The sequence below is a fragment of the Balaenoptera musculus genome, chromosome 15, assembly GCF_009873245.2.
Source record: "Balaenoptera musculus isolate JJ_BM4_2016_0621 chromosome 15, mBalMus1.pri.v3, whole genome shotgun sequence".
Classification (NCBI taxonomy): domain Eukaryota; kingdom Metazoa; phylum Chordata; class Mammalia; order Artiodactyla; family Balaenopteridae; genus Balaenoptera; species Balaenoptera musculus.
The window spans coordinates 12,131,340-12,152,235 of NC_045799.1; the positions used below are offsets into that span (position 1 = coordinate 12,131,340).

The 20,896-nt window shown below is 40.0% G+C and overlaps 1 protein-coding gene across 24 annotated transcripts in view; it reads left to right on the forward strand.

Moving 5' to 3' along the window:
- The window catches only part of STAU1 (staufen double-stranded RNA binding protein 1), an 88,393-nt gene that overhangs the window by 27,288 nt on the left and 40,209 nt on the right, over positions 1 to 20,896 (forward strand). For 6 of the 24 annotated variants that reach the window (XM_036825037.1, XM_036825038.1, XM_036825039.1 and 3 more), the window contains exons 1-4: positions 2,002 to 2,250; positions 12,410 to 12,475; positions 18,477 to 18,765; positions 20,432 to 20,556. In XM_036825037.1, the coding sequence (XP_036680932.1) occupies positions 18,561 to 18,765; positions 20,432 to 20,556 (330 nt within the window). In that variant the 5' untranslated portion in view covers positions 2,002 to 2,250; positions 12,410 to 12,475; positions 18,477 to 18,560. Of the gene's footprint in view, positions 1 to 2,000; positions 2,251 to 12,409; positions 12,476 to 18,476; positions 18,766 to 20,431; positions 20,557 to 20,896 lie in introns of those variants that run through there. The other 18 variants (XM_036825054.1, XM_036825056.1, XM_036825061.1 and 15 more) reach the window with 8 other exon arrangements.

Below are 20,896 nucleotides of genomic sequence, written 5' to 3' on the forward strand. Positions count from 1 at the left end.
CTGCCATGGCCTGGGTTCAATCCCTGGTCGATGAACTGAGATCCCACAAACTGCGTCGCGGCCAAAAAAAAAAAAAGAGAAAAGACATGAGGGACACATACATGCAATGCATATTACTAAGTGAAACAAGCCAATCTGCCTGATTCCAACTATATGACATTCTGGGAAAGGCAAAACTGCGGGACACAGTTAAAAGATCAGCGGTTACCGGGGAATGGGAGAGGGAGGGGAAGGCAGTGCTCTGAGAACAAGTGATTCCCTAGGATGATGGGTGATCAGTCACTAACAAGAGCAGGTAGGGAATTCCCTGGAGGTGCAGTGGTTAGGACTCCACGCTTCCACTGCAGGGGACACAGGTTCAATCCCTGGTCGGTGAACTATGATCCTGCATGCTGCGAGGAGCAGCCAAAAACAAAAACCAAAAAAACCAAGAGCATGTAGTAGCCTTGGTTGCTCAGAGCAGCACACTTAGGAGTCCACTAAGGAGCGTCCTATCACTCTTTAGGTGGGGAAGTTGAGACAGGGTGTCATCGAACTCTACTGATTCTCATGACCCCTGGATAAAACAGGAAATTGTTGTTCCTGTTTAACTAAGAGGAAAACTAAGGCCCAGCTGTGTTGAGGCCCAAGTCACAGGATAAAATCCAAAGACTGGGTTAGAGAAGGAAAAGAGAGGTCTCCCCTCAATATATGGGAGGAGGGAAGAAAGTTGATACTAGAAGTCATAGGCCCATCACTTGGGTGCCCAAGGGTGATAGTAAAATGGGTCAGAACACCCCCTTCCACCTTTAAACCTTTGAAGAGATTTTCTGATTGTGCAGGGACCTCAGCTTTGGGTTTAGGGAAACCCCTTTGTGTCTGCTCCTTTACCCAAGTGACCTATGGGATCCAGATTGCTTGGAAGTTAGAAAGAAAAAAATTCACCTTTAGCAGAGGGCTGGACAATATCTGAATGTTTCTTAGTACTGTCTTAGACGGGCACTCAATGGACAGTGAAATTCCTTTGACTGTTTTTGGTGTCCTGAAATTCAGTCTCAATGTATTTTATAAGGAGCGAAGTAAGGAGGCCTGCCTGGTCCAGAGAAGGGAGTCCTCCATGGCTGGGGCAAGGTCCCAAAGCACTGTTTGGAGTGGCCCCGTCAGCCACAACATTTCATATCATGAACTTATGCAAATTAAACTATATAGCCTTGGCAAGGAAGATTGAGCAGGAGTTAAATTGAGAGATATTGAGAGAGAGAGAGAGAGAAACTATCTTTAAATAGTGGGGAAGCAGTCCTAGAATGAGCAAGAGAGAGCTTGCCTGGACATCTGCAGTCCCTTCACTCACTGTTCCCCGAACCTACCACAACGCGTGTATGATTCTTTGCTGAGTGTGATTCTAGAGGGTCAACACTCCCCACGCCCAAACCTCAATCTCTCATATAAGAGGGCTACAAAAAACTACTTAGTTTATCTACAACTGGGTGAAAGAAATAGCAATCTGGCACTTCTTGCCTTTTAACTCACTATAAAAGTTACTGATTTTATTGTGTTTCACCCTCACTAGAACCTAAGTTCCATGAGGGCAGGGATTTTTGTCTGATCACCACTATATTCTCAGCTCTTCGAGCAGTGCTTTGCAAGTGGCGGGCGTTTAATAAACACTTACGAAAGGAGGAATTGAGGGAAGGAGAGAAAGGAGTAACAAAGGCCGGAGAAGAGGAATAGGGAAAGGGAAAAAGGGAAGAACGAAGCGGAAGGAGAAAAGAAGGAAGCGCCAGCGTCCGCGTCTAACGGGCAGCCTGCAACTCCCAGTAGAACTACAACTCCCAGCAGGCCTCGGGGCCCAGGGCAGGCCTAGGAGGCTCAGGTGGGACCAGCGAGGGTCAGCCAGGCTCCCGGCGTGCCTTTGCGAGCGTAGGCGCCGCCGCAGGGCCCGCCGGGACTTGTAGTCCGAGCCGCGGGTGGGGCTGGGCATGGAGGCGGGTGGGGGGCCGGGGGAGGGCGCAGGCCCCTCCCCCGTCACTTCCTGCCGGGCTGCGGGCGCCGGAGCGGCTCTTCAGTGTTTGTGCCGGTAGCGGCCGCGTCTGGCTCGGCTTCCCCCTTCCTCCAGCCCCCGGCCCGGCGGCGCCTGCCTCCTCCGCGGCCACTCCGCCTTTTCCCTCCCGCCGTCCCTTCCTCCTCTTCCTTCCTCCTTTCCCTCCTCGCCGTCGCCTCCGCCGCCGCCCAGGACTGCCGGCCGGGAGACGAGTTCGGGGCAGCAGCCAGGTGAGGCGGCAGGGCCAGGCCTGGCGGGGCCCGCGCGGGCGCCGCGGCCGCTGGGAGGTGGGCGGCGGGTGGGGTTTAGGCCTCGGCGGGCCCGCGCGCTCGGCCTTTTTCCCCGGGCTTCTCTCCCGCCCTCGGGGCCTTACCGGAGGAGGCGGGTTCTCCCGCGCCTCCCGCCTCGGGGCGCCCCGCGGCCTGGACCTTGGGCGTCCCTAGCTCCTCCACCCCTTGCTGGGCCCAGAAACAGGTGCCACGCCGCCTTTCCTCATTCCTCTAATTGCGCGGCGATGCCGAAGTTATTCCCGGGGCGGGGGCGGGGGCGGGGGGATCCCCGGTTCAAGTCCCTGCGGGCCGGAGCACCTAAATCTCCCCAGCCGGGCCTGTAGCGTTATAGTTACGCGCATGGCCCAGGTGTCCAGCGCGGGTGCAAATCCCAGCGCTGTCCCCTTCGGCAAGTCACTTGAAGTCTTTGTGTTTTGGTTAGAAAAAGGGGCTAATGCCGTCCCTGCCTCTGAAGGCTGTTAAGGTTCAGTGAAATGGGGCGCATAAAGCGCTTATCAGACTGCCAGACGCACAGCGTGTCCCAATAAACCGTCTGCATAATTTATTAGCATGATATTAAGGTATAACTTAATGGGTAGAGTGGACCAAAGTTGACCTACCTAGCCCTTTGGGTTTCTTTAGAGGCAGAAACGTTCAGCGTTGTGCCCACCGCCAGCGCCGGGGCATTGTTTTGGGTTGTTAACATCTGAAAGGGGCGTACGTTTAATTGGGATACTCTGTAAGTAGGCAGTCTGTAAAAGATAGTGTTGCTATTTCCACGTTCTCCGCTGAGTCAACTGCAGGATTTTCACCAGCTCCCTCCGTATGAGCAACCTGTCCATTTTCCTGCCATCATCCGCTTCTTGTTGTCTTTCCATTCCTGGGAAAGTTTCCTTGAGTTTAGCAAACCTTTCTGGAGCACTTGATGTGTGTCAGGCTCTGGAGGGAGGGTGTACGAAGCTGGAAAAGTTGTCCTTTTTTTACCGCTGCATTTCTAACTTTTGACTTTTTCTCACGGCAGCTTTGCTTTTATTCCCTCCGTCCCCGTTGGCCGACTTTCCTTTTAAGCTCTTGCCCCACCTCCGTGTCGCAGTGTTGCTTATGTGGAAGTTTTCTTCTTTTCGGGCGAAGATGTGTGCTTCAGTCTGTTCTGCCTGTGTTCTCTTGCTGTGGGGACGTTTTTAAGGTCACTCTTCTCTTCTGCTTGTAGCTTTAATTGTTTAGAGGGTGGTGGAAAAAGAGTTAGACCAGATTTTTGGTTGATTTTGGACTTTCAGGAATCAGTGTGCTTACCAAATGTATTCAGTAGATTACATTGCAGCTTGAAGTAAAAACTAAAAATACAGTGGGATTGTAGAGGGGGTAGTTTCAGTCATCCTGGTGACAGGTGGGATTTTTAAAACAGCAACTTTATTTAAAGATACTGAGTTTCTTTTAATTCTGTTCTTAGTTGTATAGGTTTACCCTTCATTAAGGAAATTCAATTTATGGAGGTTCAAATTTACAAAAGAGGAAGGAGTGTGTGTTTGCTCTACTGACTGATCCTCCTGTGTCATAGCATTGTTTTAGGTAGTAAATTTCCTTACTGAACTTAAACTCTTTTGATTTACACCCATCTCTCAGTTAACACACAGGATGCAAAGTGGCCTCCCTGTTTTTGACATTTTCCTGGAATTTTCTGACACAGTCTTACCATCAAGAAATAGTTTAAAGTCTTTGTTTGGATGACTCTAAAAACACCTAAGCAAACAGCTGTAGAAGCAGTACAAAGCATGTCTTCTGCCATATCAAAAACAGTAGTGTTAGGAAAATGATGTTTTAACATTTCAGTCAATAATCTAATTTTGAACAACTTTCTATTATGGAAAACATACAAAAGTCGAATAGTATAGAGAACCCCCCTGAACTGGTCACTCAGATTTGATAATTATTAACTCATTGCCAAGGTCAATCTTGTTTCATGTAGTACACCCTCCCCCAAACTGGGTTATTTTGACATAAATCCTGAATATCATATAATTTTACCAGATTGCCCCAGACTCTTAATCTGTCACAAAATTTACTTTTAGTGGAATCATAGTTCTCATTTTGTTTGGTTTGTTGGGCTTCTTATCTCTGTTTATGCATAATTACAGCAGAAAAAAAAAATCCTTATCCCCCTCAAAGTCATATCCAGGATGCTGCCTTGCTTCTTTGTGTACAAGAGCAACAATTTTTGAGCTATTAATGACTATAATTGAGGAGCAATCAGAAATACAGATATCCCTAATTCTGTTTTGGTGGAGACCTACCTATGAAACCACTTTTGATGGAGAATAACTTTGTGTTAAAATACAGTTAATAATTCATAATGAAACTTGCAAAGTTTCTTTACAGTAGTTGTGTAAGTATACTGCTGTCACCTTAGGTTAAGAATTAAGCAAAAGATATTTGATTTCAAAACTGTTGTAGAATTATTTTCTAAAGACCGCCCCCCCCAATCTGCTGTATTTACAAACCAATTTTGTAAATACGAATGAATTCACAGCATAAATGTTCATATTTTTCTTTCTCATCTAAAAAGAGATCTCTCCTAGAATGGAAGTTGACAGGAATATTATGTTTGTCATTGTTACTTTTGAAATTTCTTGTCATGAACAGTTTTCAACTTGTAGACCTGTAATGTCATTATTTCATTTGTGTAGGTTTACTTTTGAGCTTGATCAGTTACAGTTAACTTATGTTTTAGTTATTACAACTTGGGAGATGAGGAGGGATGTGGATACCTCTTAACATTAGGGGGAAAAAAAAACCCCAACCAATTTGGCATCTAAGAAAGGACACAATATGTACTTTATTTTAAAAAATGCTCAGTGCTTCCCAGTAGGCTTTCAGTAAAACTTTTAAGTATTTGGAATTGTTACCGTTAATATAGTTTGTTCAGACTAAAGTGCTCTCTTTTAAGATTCAGCCAGAAAGCCTATTTATATACAGATTATCTTAAGTTTAGAAATGAGCATGAGGCATGGAACTCCCCCCCCCCCCCCCGCCCCCTCCCAGTTCTTGAAGTCTAACCCATTAACGTTCTGGGTGTAATCATTAAGCATGGGGCTGCACTGTGCTTGCTTCATCCACAGCTTCTCCCCAATGACAGTGACAATGTAAGGTGGCACAGAGTGGGTCTCAGCTTGTGGGACAGTTTTCTCTGATGCCCTTTTACTAGATGGAGTAAGAAAGAGTGAAATTTCACCAGCATAAAGATGGAACTTTCATGAAAAACGTATCTTTCTGTAGAATGTCATAAATCAAAATTCTAGGAGCCTTGTTTATGAACCTCCAAACTGGATCATATTTGATGTCATACTTAGTGACAAAGATTTGCTCAATTTGGGGAAGTATAAATTCTTCCCCCTCAGATGAGAGCTTTTGGAGTTGCTTTATTTCTCTCAGAATAGGATTTTGTGGCCTTCAAAAATGTTTAGAGAACTTTTGTTTCACTTATATATATGTATATATATTATATATGTGTGTGTTTGTTGGATTGTCATGTAAAATGTATTTTTTAGATCAAAAAAGTTTGCAGGCCACTGTAGTTAAGTTATACTGGCAAATAAAAGCACAAGTTAACCTCAAAAAAATGTTTAGAGAATTTTATGACAGATTTTTGTTTCACACTAGACCTGTAACAGATTGTTTTAAATTAACTTCTTGTGACAGAGACCTTTGTGGTTAAAATGCTTCTGGTGTAATTTTCTGCATGAGCTTTTCCTTAAATGCTTGATTTTGACCAGGTTTTATTTATGCTATTCCAAAAATATAATTTGTAGGTTAGAGGTTGAACCATGAGAAGACATGTTATTTGCTATGGTTATTTTCCCGCAACATTTTGTTATGAAAAATTTCACACACGTAAGAAAGTTTAAAGAATTTCAGTGCACACCTCTATGTTTACCACCTACTTTCTGCCATTATTTTACTGTATTTGCTTTATTACATGTCTATTCCATCTGTCCATCTCTTTCAATTCATTAATCCATTTTATTTTTCGATACATTTCCAAGTAAATTATAACATTAGCACACAGCATGCATATCTACCACAGTTAATTTTGTTTATTTTTTATAACTTTTTTAACATCCTTTTTTAAAATAATTAATTAATTAATTAATTTTGGGCTGCATTGGGTCTTCGTTGCTGCGCGTGGGCTTCTCATTGCAGTGGCTTCTCTTGTTGCGGAGCACAGGCTCCAGGTGCGTCTGCTTCAGTAGTTGTGGCTCGTGGGCCCTAGAGCGCAGGCCCAGCAGCCATGGCAGACGGGCTTAGTTGCTCCGCGGCATGTGGGATCTTCCTGGACCAGGGCTCGAACCCGTGTCCCCTGCATTGGCAGGCGGATTCTTAACCACTGTGTCACCAGGGAAGCCTGCACCACAGTTAATTTTAAATTGAGACATTTCTACAAAGTATTCCTAGATCTTTAAAAGCCAAGAGCTTTGTTGACTTTTGTTTCCAATTTTACTTTGATTACAGAACTCTTTGCGGTTTATTTTATTTTTTAAATTTTATTTATTTATCTGTTTATCTATTTATTTATCTATGTTTATTTATTTACCTATTTATTCATTTATTTATCTATTCATTCATTCCTTCATTCATTCATTCATTCATGCTGCATCCTGAGGCATGTGGAACTTCCCTGACTAGGGATCAAACCTGTGCCCCCTGCAGTGGAAGCACCGAGTCTTAACCACTGGACCACCAGGGAAGTCCCAGAACTCTTTGCCTTTTAAAGGAAATTGTTTAAAGAACTTTTTGCACCAAGCTGTGCTTACCTACGAATCACGTATTACGAAGTTTGAATAATGTTGATCAAATCCTTTCTTCTCACATAAGGAGATAATAAGATTATAAATATGCAGCTATGTTGATCTTAACAAATACCACTAGATGGATGGCTTGGATATGTTTTGCTGACAGCTTAATGCTCTGAACTAAAAAACTTCACCAAAGAGAATTATTTATTTTAATAAAATGGTAAAATGAGGAAATTACTGCAAATAGCTTATTTATTTTTTTAAATATTTACATTCCTATAGTAGTGAATAAGGTTGATGTAAAGTGATTTATGTCACCAGATAAATGGAGGTAGAAACAAATTCTCTTCAGACTTAATTATATTTTCTGGAGTAACACATGTTCAATTATTTGTTAAAGGAGTATATTCAGGGGGCTCCCTCAAAGTAATTTACTGAAAGCAAAAGTAGAAAAATCTATCCAAGAATGTATTTGCTTTCAATTAAAAATTAGTCTTCTAAATATTAAATCTGTAGCCCATCTGCTTCTGTTTAATCTGGAGTCTAATTTGGAAAAATGTGATGATCTTGTGAGTTTATAACAGTAATGGAAGCAAAACAGATAATTGTATTATTATAGTAGAGAGGTCATAATTGTCCTAGAGGCTTTTTGAAATGTCTGCTGGACTACAAAGTCTAAGAAAATCTATTTAAGTGCCCTGGAGTCTTTTCCCAAAATGAAAATGGTTGCTCATCAGATTGTCTCTATATTTGAAGTAGCGTTAGAACTGATTGCCCAGTGAGTGTGGGTTGATTTTAGTCAGCATGTCCTCTATTCCCATTTAAAATGTTTTTTTTACAAGTGGTGTGTAACTATAAGTTCATATTTGTAGATGTTTATGTGACTGAGGACAGGATCAGTGAATCTGCTGGATAATAATATTTGCTACTATTTATTAAACTCTTACCATGTGCCAGGTTAGGATTACAGGGTGAGTGTTATTTGATGGAGCAAAGGAATCTGAAAGGTCAGATTGAATTTATCTAATAATGTAAAAGCTGCTGTTCACTGAGCTCTTCCTTTGTGCCAGAGGTTGAAGTGGACGCTTTGTGTTGTGTTTCTGTTACTCCCCAACGTCTTTGCAAAGGAAGGGTCGTAATAGCTGAGGTGCTGAGGCCCATCTGGGAGGCCAAGTAACTGGAGTGGGGTCCTGAGCTCTTTCCACTGAAGCACAACGCGTCTCTAATTATTCTCAGGTGCTTTTTGTTTAGAGTAATTTATTCTGCATGTCACCAGTGCTTTCTCCCCAGTTCTCCCACCCACCACAGTTAGGATGAATTTTGTTCACTAGGACTTCAGACCAATTTGGAAAAAAGTCTGACTCAGTAGTACTCAGTCTTTTAAATGAATGCTGTTCATCATTTCCTTGAAATAGTTTGAAGATTTTCAGTTTCCTTTTGTTTGTTGTGACAGATTACTATAGTCAAATTAAACTAAAACTTTTAAGCTGTTTCAGAGGTTGGGGGTGGGGCTTAGAGGTAAATGGGGATGATGATGTTTCATTAGCCTTTGTGTTGAAGGATGCTCTCCCCTAAATTATTGCTATAATCCTTCATGAAGTTTATTGAAAATGATTTATTAACTGTAGACAAGGTTGTTGCCAAGAAAATCAGTATTTTTTTTAATATATAAATTTATTTATTTATTTAATTTATTTGGCTGCGTTGGGTGTTTGTTGCTGCGCGCGAGCTTCCTCTAGTTGCGGCGAGTGGGGGCTACTCTTCGTTGCCGTGCGTGGGCTTATCGCGGTGGTTTCTCTTCTTGCGGAGCACGGGCTCTAGGCGTGCAGGCCCAGTAGTTGTGGCTCACGGGCTCTAGAGCGCAGGCTCAGTAGTTGTGGCGCACCGGCTTAGTTGCTCCGCGGCATGTGGGATCTTCCCGGACCAGAGCTCGAACCCATGTCCCCTGCATTGGCAGGTGGATTCTTAGCCATTGCGCCACCAGGGAAGTCTGAAAATTAGTCTCTTTAGAATCATATTATTCTGCTTTACTGGAAATGAGTTAACTAAGCCTCTAATTAACTTTATAGGGTTGTTGCCCTCTTTGCTTCCCAGCCATTTTTTAAAATTTTTATTTATTTATTTTTGGCTGCGTTGGGTCTTTGTTGCTGTGCGCTGGCTTTCTCTAGTTGTGTCAGGAGGGGGCTACTCTTCATTGCGGTGCATGGGCTTCTCATTGTGGTGGCTCTAGGCACGCGGGCTTCAGTAGTTGCGGCACGTGGGCTCTGGGGTGCGTGGGCTTAGTTGCTCTGCGGCACGTGGGATCTTCCCCGACCAGGGATCAAACCTGTGCCCCTTGCATTGGCAGGCGGATTCTTAACCACTGCGCCACCAGGGCAACCCTTATGGTTAGTCTTAAAAGGCTAGATCACTGAAATTAAATGTGCCTTTGGATTTGGGGTTATGAGTTTGGATTTGGTATATGAGTTTCCATTCTGTGTTTAACCTCAACCAAGGCATAAGTGTGTCTCATTAATCATGAAAAGGTGTTGGAAATGTGTCTTTTCTGGGAATGAAATGAGCAGATAATGCTTCTTAAGATGTTACTATATTAGCTCCTCTCAGGCATGAGCTTTATGATCTACCTAGATCTTGTCTGATTCTCGCACATTTTTGCTCTTTTGAAGTCCATGCTTTCTATAGATTAAAATTAACTAAGACATGAATTTTCTACCCTTGCAGATTCCATCCTGATACGAATAGGATCATTGTCTGCCAGTGCCATTGTGATTTGGTACAAAATGCAAGGCAGTCCTTTCCTCTGTTAGTAGATAATTTATATGTAATGATAAGTCTGATTATTCTTGGAGGCTTACGTTCTTTGTTGCACAGTTTAACCTGCTCATTGAGGCCCCATGACCCTTTACCTAGATGACAGTCAAATATAGTCAGGTAAATAAGTTTCCTTTTGGTTTGTAGTAGAGTGAACCTTTACAGTCTGGAACATTTAGAGGACGACTGCCAAAGAACTATTTTCCCTGTTAACTCAGAATTTATTAAGCACCAAACATAAAAAAGAATAAAGTAAAAAAAATTTTTTGGAGGGGACGAGGTTCTTTTTAAGTTTGCTACATTTTTTTCTTTCTTAAATAGTGTGTTTTGAACATAATTTATTAATATTTTATAATATTGGTTACTGTGTACCCTAAGAAAGTGATGTTTATTAGCTAACTTTGTGGTAGTTTATAAGCATTTCACCTACATTACCAGTTCATCCACCCAAGAATAATATGATTATTGTTTGTTAATCATATGAAATTGGTGGTGGTAACCCTATTGATATATTAAAAGGTTGAAGTCTACAGAGTAACTTGCTCAGGGTAGTTCAGCTGAGCACCTGAGTTGGCACCCAAACTCAGATCCCCAGTCCAGAGTTTTCTCTACCTCACCCAAACAGCCATGTCATAGCTTGTTTGCCCTTATCCTAAATCAGTGTCTTGCAGCCAAGGGGCCTTTTATGTTATTTTGTGTCTTCTTTAGTTATGAGGTAATGTGTATTATAAATGATGTTACTACTAATTAAAATGCCACTGTGAATTACTTATTTAAGTTTGTGTTGGAGTCACGGTTATTCCTATACAAATTTGAATTTCATGAGGACAGGGACTACATCTTATTTGTGTACTCCTCTCTCCCTAGTGCCCAGAATAGTGCCTACTGTTTAGTAGGTGTTCAGTAATTATTTGTTGAGTGAATAAAGCAATGAATTTAATTCACTCTCTTGTGTTCTAGTGTGCTTCTTGAGTGGGAAAGAAAGGGAGTTGGGCTTATCCCATAGTCTTTCTTCTCTGCTGCTGCTTGGAGTAAGTAAGTGGTATAAAGATACACTGGTAATAATCAGGATGGCTTTGGAAATGGTTGGGGATTAAAAAAAAAAGTTTGCTCATGGAAGTGTGAATGTGTATATGAATCTCAGCTGTCACCTGTGTTGTGTTGAGATGTTTGAAATCCATGGGGTTGTAGACTGCTATTTTTCTCCTCCCTCCCCCTTTTTTTCTTTGCTGTTGTTAGCAGTTGTTTCTCACTGGTGTCTGATTCTAGCACCTCCTTTTTAACATTTTATTTTTTTAACTTCAGGTTTGGGCTAGAAAACTAGATAACCAAACCTACCACAAGCGTTCAGCATAGATTTAGATGAGCTTGCATTGAGGGAAGCCCGCATTGGCAGAAAGCATGGGCTCTATTAGGTGGTCTTAGACACTCGTTTGGGCTGTGCAGAGGCCTTTTCATTTTCCATTCATGGTAGTCTTTTGAATGGGTGAGATTGTGGAACAATAGGGTTCTAGATTGGAGAATTGTTAGTATAGTGTACTATTTACAGAAAGAAGTTGGGTTGTTAAAATACTGTAGAACCAGTTAAAGCTCATGATTTTATTTCTGAAATTATTTGGACAGTGAACAGCTACTTTTTATTGTTTACTAAGTCACAGTAGCAGTGTGAAATTGAAATGAGCAAAATTACTTTATGTTGTAAAAACGCAAAAAGCATCTCAAGGTAAGGAATTCTATTTGTTACTGACTACTGCCAGTTTACAGAAGGGGCGCCTCTAGATAAATGAGACCTGAGAGTTTGAGAGTTAAACTCTTATGTCATCTGAAATCCAGTTCTAAAGAATGATTATGATTTGGATTTACTAGAGGTAATGTGCTTTTTCATATTTTGCAGTTTAATATAAGAATATTTATGTACAAGTTCCTTTTTGTAAATTTTCCCATGTAATTGCATTTGCATCACCAAGCATATGGTAAGGACATTTATGAATAAAATATTTAATCAGGAGTTAAAGGCTGCAAATTTAAAAATCAGGCTTGTGTGATTGGACAGTATATGATGTCCAGTTCCTTTTTTATTTATTTATTTATTTATTTTTTTGGGCATGCCGTGCAGCTTGCAGGATCTTAGTTCCCCGACCAGGGATTGAACCAGAAGCAGAGAAAGCACAGAGTCCTAACCATTGGAACGCCGGGGAGTTCCCTCCAGTTCCTTTCTAAAAAATTAATTCCGAGGTATTCATAGTTCTCTTAGCAGGAAGTAATTAAAATTTAAAAAGGAAATTTTTACTGTCTCATATGTTTGTGTCTCTACAAAGCACTTTTTACCCAGTTAGTTCCCAGGCACTTGTTTCTTTTGTAGACTCTACAGTGTGCTGCTTCAAGCCACGACATCATGCTTTCAGAAACTTCCTTCCCTACTTGTAAATTTTAGGTTTCCCCAAAACTTTAGCAATATGTATCTTCATTTTCAGAAAAAGATTTACTCTAGTAAACTACTATTGTTTCTTATTTTCCAGGAGTTTCCCAACCAGGTAACCTCTCTGAACCAAAACAACATTGTTGCTGGAGTACTTGTTTTTAAGGTACGCATAATTTGGCTCTGTAATTTCAGGCCTGTTCATAATCTGTAATGTTTTTGAATTCTTCAATGATTTGTGTGGAAAATGACTTTTACTTCTGGCTATAGTATTAGAGAAACAAGAAATTTTATGCAGTTTGATTTCTTTTTACTCTTGGGATTTAATTAGAAAGTTAATACAGGAAAAAAAAAAAAGAAAGAAAGTCAATACAGGGAAAATTGTTGGCAAGAATGTAAAACCTGCTAGCCAGCACTGCCGTACACTTTAAATGTAGAAACCTGAAAATTTACCACTGAAATGTTGTTAAACATAACTCGGTCAATAGCATCTTGGTCATAGAAACTTTTGTAGTTTGCCTTTGATTTCACAGATTGCTTATGTTAAACTTGGTTTTCAAACTTGTGGAAATAATTCCACATTGTTTTCTGTTGTGAATGAAAACAAGTTCTGTTTACCACTGACTGCTTGTGATCATCTCGACCAAAAAAGTTTTACTGTAAGAGTATTGAGGATTTTACAGTCCTTTGTCAGGACACTGCAAGCATTGACACTGCTTTGTGTTCTTTAGCACTTTCCCTCTAAGGGCTGAAAGCACATGATCATACCCTATCTCTGAGGTGGTAATTAATAGACAAGTTAACCCTTGCTTTCTTTGGGAATAAGGAAATTGATGCATTAGGAATTTAGAGAAGTTATACAAAGCTCAGGGAATGGATTTGCACTCATCACACTGAATTTGTATAATGCTTTTCTTTTCAAAGAACTGAGTAGCTGTTACCAGTGCCTCAGGATTCCTTCAGTGTTTTAGCTCTCAGATTGCTACAACTGAGGCTTTGTCAAAGAGCCTATTACAGAGTGCTTTGGGGAAACTGAGGCAGCAAGCAGTGGATTGGCAAGAGTTGGGCGTATAATTGCTATCTGAGTTGGGAGTAGAACTGAAAGCCACAACTCAGAAGTTTGACCTGATTTAACATTGTTTGTTGCTACTTAGCAGCAAGGCTGGTTTCTACGTAGATGGCACATGGCTACAGACTACAATTTTTTTTCTTTGAAAGAAAAGACAGTTAAGTGTATTGAACCAAGCCCCTTCTTATTCAAGAATATGTTACACAGTATTACTCTTAACAGTCACCAGCAGATCACAAACAGGTATTCATTTTGATTTAAAAACAACTTCCATTTTGGGAATTCTCTGGCGGTCCAGTGGTTAGAACTCTGCGCTTTCACTACCGAGGGTCTGGGTTCAATCCCTGCTTGGGTACCTGAGATCCCATAAGATGCACGGCATGGCCAAAAAAAAAAAAACCCCAAACTTCCATGTTTACAAAAATAATAAGTGTTTGTGTTGAGTTACTTTTAAGAAGTTCTCCTAGGGTAAGGAGGAGGGGAACTTAATGATGTTTCAAACCTAGAAAAGAAAATAAGGTTTGCAGCTTGTTAGGCTGCAGAGGTAAAAATTTTTTTTTTTTTCCCTTTAGTGCACAGTATGGTGTGATGGTTTTTCTATGACGAACAATTAATAATGAATTCTCTTTTAGGAAATATTTCTTTAAATGGACCACCTAATGGTTACATCTGTGTGGAAAGAAAATCCTCCATTGCCCACTTGGCATTAGGCCAAGTGTGAGGGGGGCTGCAGTCAGTCACTTGTATTGGATGCAAAGGTCTTGAACAGTCTGGGTTGTTTCCAGGCATTATCTTTGGCTCATTTTATTGTCTTGCGAGTGATTGTGCCTCATCATGGCTGTTTGTCCTGTGTCTTTCTCTTGAGCACCAAGTACGTTGTGGTCTTTTTTTTTTTTCTTTTAAGTAATTTGGTCATATTTCTTTTCAAGAACCTTTTATTATTGTGTGATTTGATATATGGGCCTGCTGTTGGACATTATTTGCTTGACGTTGACATTGTCTTTTTGGAAATGATTATGTAGGATGATAGTGATTGCCATGTTTCTGTACTTGTGGTTGCCCTGCCTGCAGGTGTTTGGATAACATTTGGAGTCAGTGAATTGCTCTTTCCAGGGGGCAGGGGATGGTGGATGCTGGTAGGGGGAGGTGAAGGTAGGGTGGTATGGTGGTGGGGGAGTGAGTTCACTTGCAGAAAACATAACCACATTGCAGCTAGAAAGATGTATTGGACAGGGATCTTGGAAGTAAGTGTTGGATGTAAGGGAATGATGTGGGTATTTTAGGTATATTTCAAGGCTTTTATAGGAAAAGTGGTTTATTCCTTAACTTTTTGTAGTTGACAAAATTTCTCTGAGAGTGAAGCCTCTCAGAAGCTATAGAGAACAGATTAATAGACGTACAGTTGGTTGCTTAAAGAGCTCTTCTTGTGTCTTTGAGGAAAAGTTTAACAAGTAGTTTCTAGCACTTGAGAATGTACAATCTGCCATAAAAGGGTTCACATGTAGTAGATGCTTAATAAATTTTTGTTGAATAGTGAATAAATATATCCTAAAATTGCTGTTGGTACTGTTAATGTTCTGTCATGGTGAGGAACTGGAATATTCCTTTGTATCTGTGTACCCATACTATATAAGATATAATAAAGAAGAGAAAGGGAGATATTTCGTGCAATGTTTTGGCTATCTTAAAAGCTTGTCCAGAATTGGGATGACTTTCTTTTTCCCTCCCTCCCTCCTTTCCTTCCTTCCTGTTTTTTAAAAAACACATCTTGTTTGGAAACATCACTTATTACAAAGGGGAATGATGTGTTGATTGCACAAAAGTATAGATACTTCATTATGTCATGTGTAAATCCTGATAAAAATTGGGTATTAAAAATGATCTTCCCTAATTGCTGAAGTAGGTATTTCATACTGCAACAATTTAACAATCTGTTAGTTGAAAGTGATTAGGACTAAGTAGTATTGTAGGTGTTTCTGTAAACTGTTTCTAGAAGGATCTGCCTTTTTGTGTATTAAATCTCTCAGACCGTGCACTCAGTATGGCCCAGTCTTGGTAGATTCACTGCTGAGTTAGGAATATGCATTTTGTGCCTGATCACTTCTTAGCACAACATGTACAATTAAAAAAAATGCTTTTATAGAGGTACCCATAATTGTCATCTCACCCCTTATAATATCGTAGTTCTTGTATGTACTCCACAAATTTAGGATTTGAGAACAGGATGAAAATGTTTTCTTGAGTTGGTTTCTCAAGCTCTTCAAATAGGAAAAAACCCAGGAGATTAAAGGTTCTCGTCTGTGCTGGAGGCAGGGAAATAGCACAACACGGGCTTAACAGTCAAGGTGTTTCCAACGCTGGGGAAAACTGGAGTCTCTGTGTTTCAAACTTTTCAACCTAATTTTACTGTGTGTGAAATATTGTTCTTCTGTAAGAAGATTCTAATAAAGCATTTTAATCTCTTTTAAATCCCTAATTTACTGATGGAAAACAATCCTTAGAGACAGGTGTAAAGGAAAAGATAAGTTTTCATTTAAGGATTTAATCTCAGTGTGGAGCACTGTTGAGCTACAGGTTCTAAATTTATACAGAAGTAATATCTCTGAAATTCTGTGATTCCCCTGAATGCTTCTGTGAACTATATAGATAGCAGTAATGAAAAACTTTATTTGTTCTTTGAATTATGTGAGTAAACCATATATTTCCCCCCATTCGTAGCTATGATAGCTGCCCGGCTTCTCTTAGGGGAGGAGCATCTGTTTGGGTAAAATATTAGCATCAGTGTTTTAGAGCCTTTTGAGATGAAAAGGGGGTTTTCTTTTCCTGTATGAGAATATAAGCTGCTTAATACATTAGTAAGATTTTATTTTGTGGACTCGTATTATATATGTACTAGAAATAGCATGCTTGCCCTTCTGCCCACTAGGCACTAATAGGTTCTGCCATCCCCCAAACATGACAACCAAATAATGGCTCCAGGTATTGTCAGATGTCTTTGGGGAGCAAAATTGCCCCCTCTTTAGAACTACTGCTTCAGATTCTCTTTTCAGGCTTAACGACACATAGAAATGTTAAATTAGTAAATGACTAAAAATGAGTACTGTTTGTTGAATTTTTATTGGTCATATTGGAAATTAAAAAATTTGTAAAATGCAGAGCCTTTTTAGGAGGGTTTAAAAATTTTTTAATTTGCACTTCTGAGCTACTGGTTTCAACCAGTTGTTTTAAAGACATAACTCCTCCAGGTGTACCTGGGGTTAACATTTTTGGGGCAGTTTTAATTAATAACTTGTTTGTTCCCTTTCTCACCTTCTAGAAAACCTATGAATTTATGTCTGTGGCTGGAAATGCTGGCAGTGGGCCTGCTGTAGAGAACATTAGCCAAAAGAGATCCCTTTGGGCCCCACCCTTTCTAAATTTAGTTCATTCAGTCTCAGACTCTGAGAGCCACCCAGGGCAGAGTTGGGTTGCTCCTTCTGGATGCAGGTAGACTCTGGAGCAAACACTTTGCTTTTGGCTTATGTTTTGACCTGTGACCTATGGTTGGTGTTGTGAAGTTGTGAGTATACTCTTTAGAAAAATGCCCTCAAGACAGAGTTTAGAAAGAGAGGGAGAGAGTGAATAAGAGAAGGAGGGGGAAGATTAAGAGAGAAATGTTTATATTTTGGCAGCTGAATGAAATAAGAACAATGAAACAAGATCATAGCTGACTTCTGAAAGGTTCTGGACTTGTTTCTTGACACTGGCAACTTGTCTGCTAAGACCATTACCTAGATCTTCAGTACATCTCCTCTGTTATTTTGTTCTGATTTCAAAAGTAAGCAAGGAACAACTGCAATATTGGAGAATTTTGTTGTATAAGGTAATGTTTATGCCTCTATTAACCAAAGTCATAGTTTAGCTGGGGTTTGTTTTTGTTTTTTGTCTTGTTTTGAACTTTGTAGTCCTTTTTGCTCTCAGCAAGAGAGGGTGTGCCAGGGCTCCTCCAGTAACTTAATTGCTCTGGTCATTCATCTCTTTCTAGAGGTCCAGCGTTAATTAAAAATCATTTTGAGACTTAAAAAAAAATAAAGTAACAAAAATTACTCTATAATAGAACTTCTAATTTGTTAGCTTGCTAGTTTCTGCTTTGGTTGGCTTTTTCTATTCCTTGTTGCTTACTGGTTATTTTTGAGTACTTTTGATTTGCTTAAACATTTTCAGCTTTTTGAACTATGACTATGAAAATGAGCAGAACTGTCCTTATTTTTGACTTGTGAAGAAATTTAAATGTATTTAGGATTAATGCCTTTGGAACTTACAAGATGCAATAAACAATCTCCGCTCGCAGAATCGTCAGTCTGAAATCTGTTCCTCTCTTCTTCATCTTCTCCGCTTTTGCTTTTAATGGTAGAAATACTATAGAATGTTCTTTGGCTATTCAAATAATTTCTCAGGATCATGAGCATTGATGTGGGTGCAGCAATTCTTGTTTGGGATCTGTAAGTAAATGAGACTATCTCAAACAAACCTTGTAGGAAAACAAAGAGATCTTTTACCATCATAAGGAAAAAGAAACAGGAAAAGTGAGGAATTCTTCTCTTTCTTCAGTCAATGTAAAGGAAAGCTCTAAGGTTGCCAATCTGAGCATATGGCCCTAAAATGGAAGCAGTGTTTACATTCACCTGTTAATGGTTTTACAAACGCAGTTTGCTTTCAGTTTCTTATCATTTTGAAACCAGAAACCTTTACCATATCCCATACACAATGGAAAACCTCTTCATATTTTTTAATTTGCATTTTTGAATATAAGCTATAGTTTATAATTCTTAATATTCAACAATAAATATTATCATACCATGCCAATTCTCTTTGTAAAATGAACACGCAGGGCATGTGGGTATTGTAAGTCATTTAAAAACACTTTGAGAAATTCACAAGGCTAGTGAACCTTACTGTATACCAAGGAGAGACACATTTCTAATACATCAACATAGCTACGTACTAAACGGGGCTATTATCATACTTGAGTAGGTGACACCAATTTTGACTGAATATTGGCAATTACATATCTCCTCTATAATTTATCTTTTTATTTTCTTTCCCTTACAACTTTCAGGTAGAACTTTAGACTTCATAGCACTGAATTAACCTGCACTGAAAGCTGTTTACCTGCAGTTGTTCACTTTTGTTGAAAGTGACCATGTCTCAAGTTCAAGTGCAAGTTCAGAACCCATCTGCCGCTCTCTCAGGGAGCCAAATACTGAACAAGAACCAGTCTCTTCTCTCACAGCCTTTGATGAGTATTCCTTCTACTACTAGCTCTCTGCCCTCTGAAAATGCAGGTAGACCTATTCAAAACTCTGCTTTACCCTCTGCATCTATTACATCCACCAGTGCAGCTGCAGGTAAGCGTATGACTCCAAGTGTCTTCTGTTTCAAATGTTTTCTTAGCCTGTTTTCTGATCTGATAAGTAGATTGCAGATGTAGGGAGCTCTCACACATATTTACCTTCAAGAAGCAGAAGAAAGTATACCACCCACGCTTCTTTATCCCAGATATAGAACACACTTGGTTGTATATTGGGTTGATGGAGGCCTTTGACAGACCATTTCAAGAAAATTGGAAACTAAACTATAAAGCCTTGTCTATTATAAAGTGGTAGCTGGCAGAAAGAATTGAACAGTAAATACCACTTTGGATATTCATTGTTATATGGGAAAATTCTGCTTTTATAATTATTTCCCAGAATTGATTTGTAGGTGTAAGCCTCCTTTTTGGATGTCTGTAAGATTTTTCCCAAGCAAGGGGGCAGGCAGATCTATTGGAAAGCAAAAGAGTGTGTTGGCATTTGATAATTTTATTTTGAATAAGTAAGTTTAAATTGAGATTCCAGAAGTGGCTAAGAAATCATAGTGAGGACCAATTAGAAATTGAACAAAGAAGCAGAGATTTTTAAAAAAGAAATGTTTAGAAGCCTTCAAATTTAAATATTAGGAAAATAAAAATGAAATAAATGTGCTCATTGATCAGGAAAGACTTGAAACCCCTGGGGAAAAAACCCTAAAAACAATATTCTGCTCCCCAAACTTCCCCTTCCCCCAAGTTGCAAAACCAATTAAATGGGGGTGTCAGCATAGGTGTCTCTATACTAGAGTCACCTTATAACAAATTCTTTTCAACCTTAAGCCTGACGGTTTCCCTTGCATTTCCTCCTCTTCCTTCATCATCTCGTTTCCTTTACTTTGTAAATCTGTTCTTAGAGTGTTAGGTTATCCCACTCTCAGCAGCACGGCCTCTATCATGCTGCTACCTCTAGACTTCCTTGGACCGGCTCACCAAATAGCATTCTTGACTTGTCATGGTCCCCTAGAGATTCAGTGTTCCCCATATTTGCCATTTGAATACCATCTTAATAGGAAATGGCACAGACTATTTCAGTCCTCTGGGATTTATTGCTTTTTCTTCTAATGTGTTCTTATATCCACATTTTATTGACTTTATAAAGCTCCCGCCCACCAAGGCCATTTTATTTTACTTATAATTATCAGAAATAGATATGGTCTGAGGATGGCAGCCTCTGGAGATAAGACTAGAGGACGCCCTAGGAATGAGAAGTTAGCTGTGTGGAAAAGGACAGTCGTTGTTTGAGAAATGGTATTGGCATATTGAGTTTTTATGAAATAACGAACAGGGTACAGCTGACAGCTGTTGCGGTAACCAGTGTGTGTGTCTCTGCTCAAAAGACCTCCTTGTTATTCCCTTGGTTATAATAGCAGTGCTTCATCTGATTTCAAATCTTGTGTGCTTGCCATGGTTTAGTTATTCCTCTGACTTCTATTCTCTCTCTTTTGAAGACACACCCCCTCCTAGGTTACCTGGCTTCAACTGGTTCAGAAAAGATCCCAGCTGTGTCTTCAGATATGTGCCCCCATTGTGGTTTGCAGTATTGCATCACTGCTGCTTTAAATCCTTAGACCTTCAGCTTGTTTTCCCTCTTTTTTCATATCCCTGGGAGAGCTGCAGTCTTAAATACTGCTAGTTGACTTCAATGCTCTTACGTTATTTTTCAGTTCCTTCTAACATGGCACACCCCAAAGAGAAAACCCCAATGTGTCTTGTGAATGAGTTAGCCCGTTTCAACAAGATTCAACCTGAGTATAAGCTTTTGCGTGAGCAAGGTCCAGCTCACTGTAAGGTAAATATTGTCCATACTCCTTGTGCATTTATAACCCACTAGGAATGTTTTGTTTCTTTTTATACAGTTGCAAGTGGTTCTGTGATGCAAAATACATATTTTCAAACTGCTGAGGTTGTCTTAAAGAGACGCAAAAGTACAGATTGTTGGCGAGTCGCTTCTTTTTTCATCCTTGCAGAATGGGTCAAAGAAAAGATGTGCTTCTTTGGGGGATATTTGGCTTTTAAAACTCCAATTAGTGTGTGGTTGTTTAGCATTCTGAATAGAGACAATTCACAAGCACCTGTGAATGATTTCCTGTGAGTTTTCCAGGCTCTGGGCCTCCTGGCTTCTGCCTACC